General features: G+C 35.1%; 1 protein-coding gene across 1 annotated transcript in view; it reads right to left on the bottom strand.

The window, feature by feature from the left end:
* LOC127507018 (AP-3 complex subunit beta-2) overlaps positions 1–12,680 on the bottom strand; it is a 41,555-nt gene extending 28,875 nt beyond the window's left edge. Inside the window, 1 exon segment of the mRNA XM_051883859.1 lies at positions 12,513–12,680. Within this exon segment, the coding sequence (XP_051739819.1) occupies positions 12,513–12,619 (107 nt within the window). The 5' untranslated portion in view covers positions 12,620–12,680.
* Positions 12,681–16,140: the final 3,460 nt, after the last annotated feature.

Genomic DNA, 16,140 nt, shown 5'->3' with positions numbered 1-16,140 from the left:
AAAACTCTTAAAATTATTTGCAATACAGATTAACCCACTTTAAGTTTATTATTTGTAATAATTACATAAAGTATCTTTTTATTTAATTGAATTTAATGATATATGTAATTTGAATATATATATATATATATATATATATATATATAAAAAGGATTTAGAACGCTGAAAACAAGTTTTTCCAGTGTATATTTCAAAATAAAAGTTCCCTTGTCAGCATATATATATATATATATATATATATATATATATATATCTCATGTGACAGTAGGGTACAGTATCATAAAATTAGCTTCTTTAGCTCAATTCAGGTTAAAACAGTGCTTTTCGGCTAGAATAAGTCATAAAGATGAGGGAATGCGAGCTGCTAGCATTAGCAATTAGCATATTCTGGTTTGATGACTATACTAATAGCTTATTTTCCTCTCATATCCATTGGTTACATAAGATTTGTTCACTTTAAAAGTGTCTTCCTCGTTTTTATCCATAGTACAAGCAGTCAAGTGTGATATTGCCAGGCTGTGACTTAAATTAAAAGCTATTAGATAAAAAGAATCACATTTCCGAAATGTCCCTGTTTCACACAATACGTCAACACAGAAAAGGAAACATGCCTTTCATGTTAAAGACTGAATATGGATTTAAATATTTGTTAATATAAACTAACTTCATGTTCTCATTAGCTGATGTCTGTGACTCCAAATGAACCCAGAGCCATGAAAATGAATAAAGCCGATGATCCTCCAGACATCTGGGAAAACCTATTAATATTAGCTCAAATGAGCAAAAATATAAATATTAAACACTCTCTGCAACTAAATAAGAGATCCTCTATTTCTGCCACAATGGGTCAAGAGGGGTCAGGAAAGATCAAGTATCTACACATCAGTCACATGATGAGCCAAACTCATTCTGATTGGCCAAAGTTTAGCAGTGACACTAAGACCCACATCTGATCCTGGATCAGTCGAATCGTCAGAGTCAAGAGTCAGTTCTAGGAGACCTGAGATGAACGAGTCTCTCGTTTTCTCTCTCTCTCTCGCCATTAATCACACTGGCTGGGTTTAAATCAACAGACGGACATCTGTTCACACATACAGACACATTCACACACAAACCAAATGAATGAACACATCTAGTATCAAATCCCACTTATATGCGCAGTCTTGGCTCGCTCAGATTAAAGAGAACTGAATGTGTTTTTAATTATTGTAGCTTGTTCTGTAGTGATGATGATTCTTGATAATTATAATATTCGTAAACACACAGCAACATATAGCTGTCAGATTTGTGTGTTAAAGTTTTTCACACTGGATGTAAAGCCACCATTACATCAAAATTAAGGTTTTGTTGCTTTTAAGTTTTGAGAGTTAGTAATATTTTATATCTGAATAATCATGTGACACTGAAGACTGGAGTAATGATGCTAGAAATTCAGCTTTGCATCACAGAAATAAATGATATTTTAAAATATATTCAAATAGAAAACAGTTATTCTAAATTGTAATAATATTTCACAATATTACACTTTTACTGTATTTTTGATCAAATAAATGCAGCCTTGGTGAGCATAAAGACTTATCTGAAAATGAACAGTGTCACTGTAAACCCTAACGCTCAAAATAATTAATTGGTTTGAGTAGGACAAACTTAAATTAAACAAATTAGTTCAGTCAAGTGAACTTTTATGAGTATTTAGCGCTTTCTTTTTCTTTCAAGTTCACAGAACTGATACATTTTAAGTAAACTGAACTATTTCATTGTTTTGAGTTTTATGAACTTATTTCTTTTAATTCAGACGAACTTAAGTTTAACTGAAACTGGGCTGGGATTTCTATTTCCAGTATGCTTTGCCCATGACACTCGAAAGGGAGAGTGAATGCTAAAATTAAGTGTTATATAATGTTTTGTGCTAGATTAATGTTAAATGGGAGATTTAGTAGTGATTAATGTTTTGTTATGCTAATTTAGAAGAGTTTCTGTTAATGTGGGTTTAATGTTGATAAGCAGTGCATGTGGCTTGGTTTGAGAGCAAGTATGTTAAATGCGTTATATCACTGTACTTATTTAGCAAGTGCTATATCATGCTATTGTTAACATGTTAGCAAGTTAGCATTTTGCTACTGATTGAGGCAACTGATTGCCTCAAATTTTTTAAGTTTTACTAACTTATTTGGGTTTAGTCAAATACAATCAATGAAAACATTTAAATTTATGCAGATTCCAAATTTGGTTACACACTCATGTTGTACTATAATATGCAAAGCAACTACCGAACTGCCAAACATTATCAATATCTACAGTGATGCAACACTGGATTTCCACTGATGTCAACATAGATCAGAACCCTGATGAATGAAAGCATGTCAAGCATTATGACATGCCTAATCATGTCACAGCGGGTTCTGAAAGAACCAATCAGAGCGAGCGTGTTCCCTCTAAAGCTGTGACATGAAAACATAATGAGCTGGCTGAGATAACACAATTCGCTAATTAAAAACATTCCCCCGGTGTCTGTCACGCCACCGTCGCTGGAATTAAACGACTATGATATCTCGCAACACACCCAGGTCCCGCTCTCTGGTTTCCACAGCAACAAAGAGAGCAATAAACTCCAGTGAATAGTCTCCCACCCAACACAACTATCTATCGCTCTCTTTCTTGAATAAAAATTCCCTCGGCGGCTTTCATTAGCTGGAAGGGTCTGCAGAGATTCACGCCGTATAGATACTGTCAAATATTAGTGTTTATCAGTGTCGGTGTGTGTGTGTGTGAAGGTGTGGGTGGTATTTCCTTCCACGCATCAGTGTGTGTGTGTGTGTGTGGATGCACCCTGTCAGCTTCGGTTACCTCACACAAACACACGCACACACACGGGAGGTGGGTCGTGATCAGAGCGACGTAAGAGGATGAACATGGGCTTGGTGATTCAGCAGACATGCTACAATCAAATACACCATCTCCACATTACACCAGATTATCATATGTCATATTCCAGAGCATTGTGCACAAACTGAACGCACTGTATTTCATTTTGGTCAATAAATGTAGTGGATAAACAGTGTCAAACATCACAGGAGTGCTATGGGGAGTCTCAGAATCGCAGTATGAACTGCTGCATGCAGAGGGAATACAAACCTGTAATCACTTTCCCTCCTGACCTGCAGTGCCTGAGCATGAATACTTTGATTTACATACTGAAGCTTTTAGCAAATGAATTAGTCCTGACGATAGATCTGATGCTGGGTATATGTACAACAATGGGGGATATATTTACACTAATGGAAAACTCGTAGGCCCAAAACACACTCTTTATATATACATTATATATAATATAATATATTGTATATAATGTATATATAAAGAGTGTATATAATGTATATATAAAGAGTGCGTTTTTGGCCAATTGTATATATTGAGTATATTGACAATGAGTATATTGATTCAGTGACAAATATATTTTTATCACTTGTCGCCACCTAGTGGTGTAACGAAGCACGATTTTTTGTTTCAAATAGAGATCACAATTATCCCACGATTCTGAAGAGACAAACTATACAAAATAATGTAATTTACTAGAGGTTCTGACAAAATGCTAATTGCTGCAGTTAAAAAGTTTAATTATGTCTAATTTGAATGAATTATTTAAAAAAAAAAAAATCGGTTTGAATGAATGATTCAATGACTCATAAATACTTCACTTGTTTCATTACTGAATGAATTAGCATTTTTGAACGAATCTCTTGAATGAGTGATTCAATGACAAGTACATTTTGAACAGTCACTTGTCGCCACCTACTGGTGTAGCGATATAATTAATGCAAACTTTATTTGAAGCGTCATGTTACTTACAAAATTCGGCTCTATTTCGATCACTACCGTAGATGTCAGTGTTTATATATGAACTATAAACATTTATCCCAGTACTTCTGTGATAATTTGAGAATGTGTGGGTGTGTGAATCGAGACCGCGATCTTTTAATGATTAATCGCGCAGCTCTACTTTCTATGGTCAGTGTGAAGTGTCATTTTTAAGTTAGAAATTAAAATTAGAAATTAAAGTTAACATTTTAGAATAATTAACATAGCTTGGATAATTAAAAAATGAATGAATAAAAATGAATTGCAGCAGTAACTATGTGAATAATAAAACATCTGGTTTAGTGTTCAGGAAACTTGACCATCTTGTTACAGTTACAACACAAGAACATGTTAAATATGTTCAACAGCACAAAGCACAAGAAATGCATTGTCCCAGCATTCAAATCTGCCTTTTGAATGAGAGGAACATTTAACTAAAGCAAATGTAAAGCCATTTTTAGCATAATGTAATGACCATATATAATGAAACATAAGATCCCTGCAGAGAATCTGATTTGCAATATATATCTAATCTCCTTCTTCATGCATTAGACACTTTGAGCTCCATATTATTAACGTTATTCATAATTCAACACTCCACAGGGTTTCTCTCTCTCTCTCTCTTACATCTGGACACAATCTCTGATACTCTTTAGAGCCTCTGCCAGCAGTTCTGGACTAGAGGAAGATCTCAACGAGAGTCTTCTATGACTGTCGCTGTACGAGCGGGTGCAAAAGTGACTCTTACACCAGCTAGAGCTAATAAACAAACCCTCTGCTCAAGAAGTACAACAACATGTAGAGAAGATCCACTGGGGAAAAAAATCACAAATGACATTTCTCAACAATGTCTCTTAAAGAGTTTCAAAAAGAGATTTCGATAATATGAAAATGTCTGCAAGCAAAAGTCAGATATCTCAGAGATATGAAATTCTTCCAAGACCATATGATATGATATATATTTATAATTTTAATTATTTACTTTTATAATTATAAGTATACTGTATATAGATGTATATCATCAAATTCTTCCAAGCCCAAATGATGAGTTATATTAATTTTATATATATATATATATATATATATATATATATATATATATAAAATTAGTGTAAAATTAGTTTAAAATGTATATATATAAATATATCATTATTTTAAAAATCATAAATATAGATATAATTAGTTTAAAATGTATATATATATAAACCAATTTTATTTCTATAGTTTTTAGTTATTATTAGACTGTGAATTTAAATTATTATCCTAAATTGTAAATAACACAAAGATTGTTAGAGTAAGTTTTACAAGAAAATACTAATTCTGTCTTTCTACTTCAATATTTGTTTAATTCAACATGTTACTTGCCGTTTCTTTGAAATAATTTCTGAAATTTACTAGCAATTTCTGAGTAAATTCTACACCATTTCTTAGTGTATACTTATTAGTGTATTATTTACTCACTATTTTTTTTTTTAAAAAATACCTAAAAATACGTTTATTTTACATAGATTTTTTTTATTTAAATTACTATTAAAATTTTAAATGAATTTTATAGCTAATGTTTTTATACAAAGTTAAATGTGTGTTTATATATATATATAATTTTATATATTTAAAATCAGATTTTTCCAAGAGTTTTCACTCATTTTTACTTATTTTACTTATTTTAAATTTACATTTTAAACCCAATTTATATCTTGTACTGACATCAACGCACAGCCGTTCATCACTTTCCACGTGTGCTATCATACCGTAAGGGTTGTGTTTGAACGCTGGTAAGCCCCTCCTCCAGTGCAGGTCGCTCCTCAGACCACTCCCCCCCTCCCCCGCCGCCCGTCCCCCCGGATTTCAGGTGTCGGAGTTCTTCGGGCTGGACGGCGCTGTACCAGTTTTGCGGGCCGCTGTCGGGCGTCAGCACCGGACTCAAAGCTTCCTCCTCGCCCTGACCGCCCCCCTGCACGCTCTTCACCATATTCACTGCGTTCACCGGCAGCTGGAGCAACTTCTGCATGGTGGTCATCGTCAAGGTAGTCCGAAAACTTTTGCACCTGTTTAGATCCCCCGAGGCAGGTAAACACACCTGTAGATGATTCTTGAGGAGTCAAGCGCTCACACACACACACAAACACCTGTAGAATCCGTCTCAAAAGCAACAGTAGACTGAAAAACTCCCAAGTAGAAGCACGTAACAGCCTGTTGTACTGAATCCTCAGGTCTGGCCTTCAGCTGTCAGCTGTTTCCATCAAGTATGGATGCTTCAAAGTGCTCTGCGTCTTTTCCGTCTTTCGCATGAGGCGGCCCTGAGTGGTGAGGAGACGAGAAGGGAGGTGACAGCAAAAGCTGTTCTCATCCTGCTCAGAGCCGACTGATGGTGCACACACTGCTCTGATCGCTGAGCAGAGCTAAACCCCGCCCACCAACACCTAACCCCTCCCCTCGTGAAACACACGCTCTGGCTCTCTCTCTCTCCTTTCATTCACACCATCACTCTTTCCCAGCTCTCTGGCACATTTTTCTGTCCCTCGTCCTCTTTTCCATCGTATTTTCTGCAACGGCTGACTGCCTCTCCCTCTGACATGACTCAGCTAGAAACGCTGCTGTGAGAAAAGGCTTTTCACAGGAAAACCCCCTCCTTGGGATGTTGAAACACACGACCACTGTATTTATATTCGCTTTGAATGCTAAATAAAAACCACCAGCACAGATATTCACACATGTTGAGTGTGTGCACTATGCTATCCATTAGCATTAACATTGATCTCAGTTTTTGTTTTTTGACTCATTATTGGTTACAATATTGTTGTTGTTTTTTTACACAAAATTGCCTTTAAAATTTGAAATAACAGGTTTTTACATCAAAGATTAAAACTGGATGCTATTTTCGTAATCTAGAACTGGCACAAAATGAGGTCATGTGACAACAATGTTGGATACTATTATTTACAGTTGCATAATATGTACCTTTTCACATACTATTTAAAAAAATAGCGGGCAGTACGTAGTGTGCATGAGTTAGTAAGCAGTATGCTAGAACTGCATAACAAACACAGCGTCTGACTAGCTCAAATTGGTTTAAAACTGAATCTAACTGAATCTGAGTTAATGAAACTGAATTAAACTAAATCGGACTGATTTGCTTATTTTGTATGACACATTTTGATTCATTTGGAGTCAGTTTGATTCATTCAGTCTGAATAAAAGGATTTTGTTTCATTTTGTCTGATACAGTTTGATTCATTTGAATCAGTATGATTCAGTTTCATTCAGTGAAATTCTTTCTAATACAGTTTTATTAAATTGCTTCAGTTCGATTCAGTTTCATTCTGTCCAATTCAGTTCAATTAAAAAGATTTTGTATCATTCTGATTCATTTGAATCAGTATGATTCAGTTACATTCGGTAAAATTCTTTCCATACAGTTTTATTAAATTGCTTCAGTTTGATTCAGTTTCATTCTGTCCAATTCAGTTCAATTAAAAAGATTCAGTTTCATTCTGTCCAATTCAGTTCAATTAAAAAGATTCAGTTTCATTCTGTCTGATTCATTTGAATCAGTATGATTCAGTTCCATTCAGTGAAATTCTTTCTAATACAGTTTTATTAAATTGCTTCAGTTCGATTCAGTTTCATTCGGTCCAATTCAGTTCAATTAAAAAGATTCAGTTTCATTCTGTCTGATTCATTTGAATCAGTATGATTCAGTTCCATTCATGAAATTCTTTTTAATAGTTTTATTAAATTGCTTCAGTTCGATTCAGTTTCATTCTGTCCAATTCAGTTCAATTAAAAAGATTCAGTTTCATTCTGTCTGATTCATTTGAATAAGTATGATTCAGTTCCATTCATGAAATTCTTTCTAATACAGTTTTTTTAATTGCTTCAGTTCGATTCAGTTTCATTCTGTCCAATTCAGTTCAGTTTAGAAGATTCAGTTTCATTCTGTCTGATACAGTTTGATTGGTATGATTTAGTTTGATTCACTGACATTCTGTCAGACACAGTTAATTAAATTTAAATTCAATTTAAATCAGTCTGATTTAGTTTGATATACTTTCATTCTGTTCAGTACAGTTTGATCCATTTGAATTCATCTGATTGTTAGAGTCCGTTTTGTTCTGTCCAATTCAGTTTGATTAAAATGCTTTGGTTAACAGTTTGATTCACTTGAATCAGTATGACTCAGGTCGATTCACTGTCATTCTGGGTCTAATATAGTTTGCTTACATTTGAATCAGTCTGATTTAGTTTGATTCACTTTCATTCTGTTAAATAAATTATGATTCATTTGAATCCATCTAATTCAGTTCTATTTAGTTTCATTGATTAAAATGATTCAGTTTCATTCTGTATGACACTGTTTGATTACATTTGAATCAGTCCAATTCAGGTCGAATCAATTTTATTCTGTCTGATACAGTTTGATCAAACTGATTCACTGTCATTCTGTCCAATACAGTTTTGTTACATTTGAATCAGTCCGATTCAGGTGGAATCACTTTCATTCTGTTTTATAGTTTGATCATACTGATTCTCTGTCATTAGGTCCAATACAGTTTGATTCATTTGAATCAGTCCGATTCAGGTCGAATCTCTTTTTTATTCAATCTGATACAGTTTGATCAAATCAATTCACTATCATTCTGTCCAATACAGTTTGATTCATTTCTTATTGTCAGCATCTAACGTGGCGTTTCTGAGCCCTGAATCACACGGAGAAGGGAACAGCCGAGTTCACAGACAGACGCAGAATTCACACTGCAGAGCTAAAAGCCACTGACCTCTAAAGAGACATTCTCCTGCGACAGAAACCCCAAACCTCTCTAAACTCACATACAGAGTCTGTTTGCAAGATCTCCAGCAATCTCATGAATATTTGAGCGTGATTCTCTATAGATTAGCGTCTCTGCTTCTGTTAATTCAACTGTTAACGGAGCAGAGATGGAGAGCTGTACAGTAGCAGATCAGAGGGGCGTGTTGCCAAGGCAACAGCATGTGAGGATCGCTCGTCTTCATGTTTACTGTGGAACCAGTCGAACTGCCATACACACACACACACACACACACACACACACACACACACACACACACACACACACAGAGCTCAGAAAGTGATGATTATGCAGAGAGAAAAATATTTATGTCGGCCTCTGTATCATATTTTCCACTAATTCACAATGAAGACGGCGTGAAACTACTGTGAAATATTAAGCGGGAAATAATCAAGGATGGGGAGTGTAAAATATGCTATTATATCATTGGTTAATCTTGTTATGGCCTTGATGACATAATCAGAACAGGAAAGTTGTTTCAGAAGTGATGTTGTTATGTTGTCGCTAAAATTATAAACTGATCCTCCAATCTGTTCTGTCTGTGTTCGTCCTCAGACTGTGGTATTACAGCGCCCCTCAGTGGAAACAGTGCAGTATGTCCACCAAAATCTCACCTCACTGTTTTACCACCTACTATTCAAAAGTTTGGGGTCAGTAAAACATTTTTTTAAGAAGAAATTAATACTTTTATTCAGCGAGGATGCATTAAATTATCAAAAGTGACAGTAAAGATATTCTGTTTAAAAATAAATGTTGTTCTTTTGAACTTTCTATACACTAAAAAATAACTGTAAAATACCATTTCCATTGAAACAGTAATATACCATAAAAATAATGCATTCTGGGTAATATTTGTCATGTTAAGAATAGAGGCATATAGCCTACTTTCTCGAAAATGACAAATAATTTATAACCCAGAATGCATTGTAATATACAGATGTAATATACTATTAAAACAATGCATTCTGGGCAATATATTTGTCGTTTTCGAGAAAGTGGTCTATACGCATCTATTCTTAAAATGACAAAAAATACCCATAATGCATTGTTTTATGGTATATTACTTCTGTAGGCATTTTACAACGCTTTCTGTATGTTACAATGCATTCTGGGTAATAATAAGTAGGTTACTTTCTCGATAACGACAAATAATATTGCCCAGAATGCATTGTTTTTATGGTATATTACTGTTTCAATGGAAAACGATAAATTTGTTTAGTTTTTTTACAGTTATTTTAGAGTGTACATCAAAGAATCTTAAAAGAATATGTATTACAGTTTCCACAAAAATATGAAAGAGCACAACTGTTTTCAACATTGATAATAATAAGAAATGTTTCTTGTGCAGCAAATCAATGATTTCTGAAGGATCATGTGACACTGAAGACTGGAGTAATGATGCTGAAAATTCAGCTTTGCATCACAGAAATAAATTACATTTTAAAATATGTTTAAATACAAAACTTACTGTAATAATATTTCACAATATACATGTTTTAACTGATCAAATACATTTTGAGATCATTTTGATTATAAATGCAGCCTTTGTGAGACTTATTTTAAACATTACCGACCCCAAAATTTTAAATAGTGTTTCCCTGACCATTATATATAGATAATATATAAAAAAGGAGAAAAAATATATCCTTCGAACATCAATTCAAACAGACTATTTTGAGCACCAACGAGGAGCAAAGTCAGGTTTGTTGACATGGGAATTGTCTACATATTCAAATGAACTCAAACAGACATAAAAGTAGTGATGTTAAAGGATTAGTTCGCTTTAAAATGAAAATTAGCCCAAGATTTACTCACCCTCAAGCCATCCTAGGTGTATAGGTGACTTTATTCTTTCTAATGAACACAATCTGAGATATATTAATAAATATCCTGACGCATCCAAGCTTTATAATGGCAGTGAACGGGAACAAAGAGTACGAGCTGAAGAAAGTGCCTCTCACAGTTCAAAACGCTATCCGTATTCAACTTACAACATCAGTTACGCTTTCTTCGTAAGTAGAATACATAAAGTGGTCTGGCGGAAGCTAGATATATTACTTCATAACTTGTTAATATGGATATTTTTCTTATGCAAACCCATCGCTTCGCTTCAGAAGGACTTTATTAACCCCCCCCCGGAGCCGTGTGGAGTACGTTTTGCTTTGGATGGAAGCACTTTATTCAGCTTTATACTCGTTCACTGCCATTATAAAGCTCGGACGCGTCAGGATATTTATTAGAAAGTCATATACACCTAGGATGGCTTGAGGGTGAGTAAATCTTGGGCTAATTTTCATTTTAAAGTGAACTAATCCTTTAAAATGTGTGTGTGTGTGACTCCCCCTACTGTCTGAGAGAGAAATTACATGAACTAGCCTAAATGAAAGGCCAGATTTATCAAAGCAGCGTTATTTTAGCATTATTTATATACTATAGTATTTATTAATATTTTAAATTGGATTTTAATATAATTATAGTAATTTTGTATTGTACTTTTGTCATTTTTACTGGGTTTTTATATTTCTGATTAGTTTTAATTATTTTTTTTATTTAAGTTTTAGTTTTAATTGTTGTATTGAAGTTTTTTTTAGGTTTATTTCATTTTATTTCAGCTTTATTTCAATTACTGAAAAATTTATTTTTAATAAAATGTTTAATCGTTTTCATTTTAGTTTTAAAGTTAATGATAACAACACTGGATCCAAGCATCAAAAACACATCGGATAAACGATAAAACAGACATTTCAAGCAGCAAACAAACACTGAAACCACCAGCTACAGGAAGAGCGTGTCATGTGACCTCAGAGGAAACAGAGCCTTGATATTCTCCACATTATCAATCTCTGCAGATCTAAACTTCATAATCTTTATATCTTTACAAGAGACAGAGGTAGAATTGAGATGGAGGAAAATGTAGATGCCAGCTTCAATAGCTTCAGATGTAAAAGTAGTGTTAAATAGTTCACACTACACTTAACCCAGGTTAACATCTTTTTAATCCTGGGTTACGGCCAATTTTAAACCTGTGTTAAGCAATATTTTCAGATTTGTAATTTTGTGAATCCAATTGTGGTGCCAAACAGTGAGAAACCCGAGGCAGGGTAAAGTATAACAGTGTGAAACATGGACAAAAACAACTCTGAATCATCTCAGCTAACATTATTTGGTTCCCAGAATGTTTTAGGAAGGTTAGTTTATGGTTATAAAAAGTTCTGTATATTATCTTTAGGTTATTAACCCTCCAAATCAGTGCAGCAGTCTGGGAATGTTAATTTTTGGAAACAAACGAACAGAGAACGTTCTCAAAACGTGTTCACGGAAATGTTAACCCAGGGTTAACGTTTGAAATACCAACAGAAACAGATGAAGAGGTAGCTGTGCTAGTGAGCATGATGCTAGCAACGCTAAGACTGAATCATATCGAGAGATTGAGATCACAGGGCTATATTTAAACTGTAAAAAACAACGACAAATCATGGCCATACATATATTAACCACATAAATCAATCAGTTCAACAAAAACACGACTAAAACAGTCATAGTGTAGTATGAAACAGCACAAGTCATCATATGGGACCTGAGCGCTGTCCACCGACCGGTGCTGAAACACAAACCCATGAATAACACACACATACACACTCCATTCACGCGAATTCATCTCACACTTCATCGTGTTTATCATCTCTTTGTTTTTTCCACTGGATTCATTCGTTCATCCGCGCATGCGCATCTCGAACTGTCTGAGATTTTCTGTACGGTAAACGCTCCGGTGGGCCGCTCCCGGTCGCGAGCGTTCACCGCGCGCACAGACTCGGTGTGTCTCACCTCTTGTAGTCGGAGGAGAAGATGCCCCCGCTGGCCGGGTCGTGGCCGTACTCGGGCTCGCTGGAGGAGCCTCCTTTCTCATCGCTGAACGCGGAGCTCGCGGACATCTCTGCTGCTGATGATGCGGAGCGGCGGAGAGCGGAGACTGAGTCACGTGACCCGTTACGCGGTGCTGAAGCGGACAGGGCCGGGGGCGCGCGCATGCGTGCGCGAGCAGCTCTATATTTATCCCTGTTCATATCTGTACCAAGTTGCGATGAAAACATTTATTTTATTTTATTTACAAACGACAGAAAAATTATTATTAGCATCTGAATTTTTAGTAAGAAAGACTTTTAAACTATTGTAATTAAAATACTTTATTTTTATGTGCTCAGTAAAAGATTTCTTGAGGAATCACGTCGTTGTATTTAATTTATGTCCTCAATTTCGTATAAGGTATCCACAAAGGCATGCAGGACAAAAATAATTTGAATTTACTTATTTCTCTGTACAATGTACCCAAACACACACACACACACACACACACACACACAATACAGAATAGACCCTTTTCACAGACCGTGATGACGCGTTTTAACGATCATCAGCATCGTAAATCTTGCAACGTTTTTTATATTTTCATTTTTTTTTTAAATGTATGTACATTTATAACACTATACTTAGTATTATATTACCTTTGCATCAAATTACAAATAACTAGTTAACGCTGCTGTGAGGGTGTTTCTAATACAGCAGCTATGGGAGTGACGGTTGACTTCTCTTTCTCTCTTCTGACTGCCGTTATCAATCGCTCTTTATTTTTTTCCTCTTTTTAAAAGTTGTGAAAACACTGTTGTTGGGTTTTTCTTTTGCTATTTGAGCAAATGGAAACACAAATATATATATATATTTAATGTATTCTCTCATTCAACGCTGTGGAATTTTACCCAACTATAACGACTTCCGCTTCTGAGAAACCGGGAAATGTGAAAACGGTCTATATCAGCTGAATTTTGAGAAAGATTTAATGTTGACTGACTTTGAAACAACATAAAATACTCAACTGTTTTTCTTCTTAGTAGTGATGGTGTTCTTTGTTTTATGTTGTCAGGTTTGTTTTCTCCACAAGATGGCGGCAGCGCTCCAGAGGTTTGGTCACACGAGCTAGACTGAGTCGCACTGCACTTATTTATTGCTTGAATTATATTTATACACAATAATTTTATTGTCTACAAATTAATTAACATGTAATGAAGAGACAAAGACTGAAAATAGCAACATTACATCATTCTACAAAGTACGTCATAGAAACAGACCAATAAGAAGTAATCTTAGGGAGAGTCTGTGCTGTAGGTGATTAGATAGATAGATAGATAGATAAATAGATAGATATATATATAGATAGATAGATAGATAGATATAGAGTTATTACAGATAGATACAGTTATAGATACAGTCTCTTCTCTGTCAGATACAGTAGTGAGAGTAAACACTTGAGATCTTTTCTTGGATTCAGGAAATTCCTCTAAAGTGGGAGGTGGACAAACAGTTTTTTTCTCTGTATCAACATGCAACTGTTCTTTCATGTCAGAAACGGCTGCTACGTACCAGTACTAACAGCAGTTCTGGATTATTTACACCTTGGCTATAGTCAGAACAGCGTACTGCATACTAGAAATATAATTTCTGTAGTATATAGTATGCATAATATGCATAGTATGCGATTTTTTTTTTTATGCATGATATACCTGGATGACTAGCCTACTACATTTTCCAAAATGTCCAGTATATACCAGAGAAGACTGCACTGGGTAGCCACAATCTCTTGCAGCGACATCTTTTCTCTTCTCTGATGATGTTTTTACTGGCGCGAGGACGGGGCAACCAACCTGTCGATCACATGAGATCCACCAATAGCAAATCACACCCTTCCATTTAATTCAAAATGAAGTCCATCCTACATTTTTTTTCATGTTCAAGTCAGATATATGTCACAATAGGGAAGGAAAGACTATGGCAACTTCTGTTTCATGCTGGTAAGACTTTTTAATAAGATTATTTTGAAAGAAGTCGCTTCTGCTCACCACAGCTGCATTTATTTAATCAAAAATACAATAAAAACAGCTAATATTGTGAAATATTAAAGGGGTGGTTGAGTATGATTTCACTTTTTTAACTTTAGTTAGTGTGTAATGTTGCTGCATAAACAACATCTGCAAAGTTACGAAGCTCAAAGTTCAATGCAAAGAGAGATATTTTCTTTTACAGAAATCACTTTTTAAGGACTACAACAAACGGCTGGTAGGGACTACAACGAGTTTCTTCCTGGGTTAGTGACATCACGAAAAGTTGTAACTTCTCTCCATCAGTATCGACTCCGGTTTGAACAATGTAAGGCTGAACACCGTTACTGACAATCGTAATTTTGGCTGCGTGAGATTCTCCAGCTTTGTTGTTGTTGAGCAACCGAAGCGTGAGCTGTTAAAGCTCCACCCTCTTCTGGAAAGGGGACCAGCAGCTCATTTGCATTTAAAGGGACACACACAAAAAAGCTATAATAAATGATCTGTGAGGTATTTTGAGCTGAAACTTCACAGACACGTTCTGGGGACACCAGAGACTTATATTACATCTTGTAAAAGGGACTTAATGGGTAAACAACTGTTTTCTCTTTGAATATTTTTTTTTATGTAATTTATTCCTGTGATCAAAGCTGAATTTTCAGCATCATTACTTCAGTCTTCAGCGTCACATGATCCTCAGAAATCATTCTTCTGCTCAAGAAACATTTCTTAATAGCAATGTTGAAAACAGTTGTGCTGCTTACTTTTTTGTGGAAACCGTGATACATATTTTTTCTTAGGATTCTTTAAATAGAAAATTAAAAAAAAACAGCTTTTAAAAAACATGTAACATTATAAATTGATGAAAAGAGACTGCCCTTGCTGAATAAAACTTATCAAACATCTTAATGACCTTTTTAAATCCATTTTGTCAACTTTTTAGGAGAACACTGTAAAAAGTGGTAACCTGCAACTGTAACCTTAAAGGCACAGTTCACCCAAAAATGAAAACATTGGTAGCCAAACAGTTGATGGACCCCACAGACTTCTATAGTACTTTTTCCCCCCATGCAAGTCAATGGGGACCAACAATTGTTTGGTTGCCCATATTCTTCAAAATCTCTTTTGTGTTCAGCAGAAGAAATTCATACAGGTTTGGAATAACTTGAGGGTGAGCAAATGATGACAATTTTCATTTTTGGGTGAACTATCCCTTTAAAAGAGCTTTTTTTTGTTTTGTTTGTTTTTTTTTGTTTGATTGTACAAGCCACAAGTTCTGATTTCTTGGGGTCTTTAAATATCTGCCAGATGAGGAGGGTTTCCCTTGAGGAGTCTTGGTTTCTTCCTTGTCTGCTAGTTTTCCTTTGCCATTCGCCTCTGCTCGCTCACTTGTGAGTTAAGGTACTACTTTTGTAAAGCTGATTTGGATGTATTCTAAAAGCACCATTCAAATAAATTGAATTACCCACCGATAGTCTTTCATTAGACTTTCAGACATAGTTTGAAAACACTAGCGCTGTTCAAATAAACACCAGCTTTTCACAGGCCAGAGCTGCAGTTGTGTTGTGATTAGATGAAGCTCT

This window comes from Ctenopharyngodon idella, chromosome 24, assembly GCF_019924925.1.
Source record: "Ctenopharyngodon idella isolate HZGC_01 chromosome 24, HZGC01, whole genome shotgun sequence".
NCBI lineage: Eukaryota > Metazoa > Chordata > Actinopteri > Cypriniformes > Xenocyprididae > Ctenopharyngodon > Ctenopharyngodon idella.
Note: the sequence above shows the minus strand (reverse complement) of the source record. Positions and strands in the feature narration are given on the sequence as shown.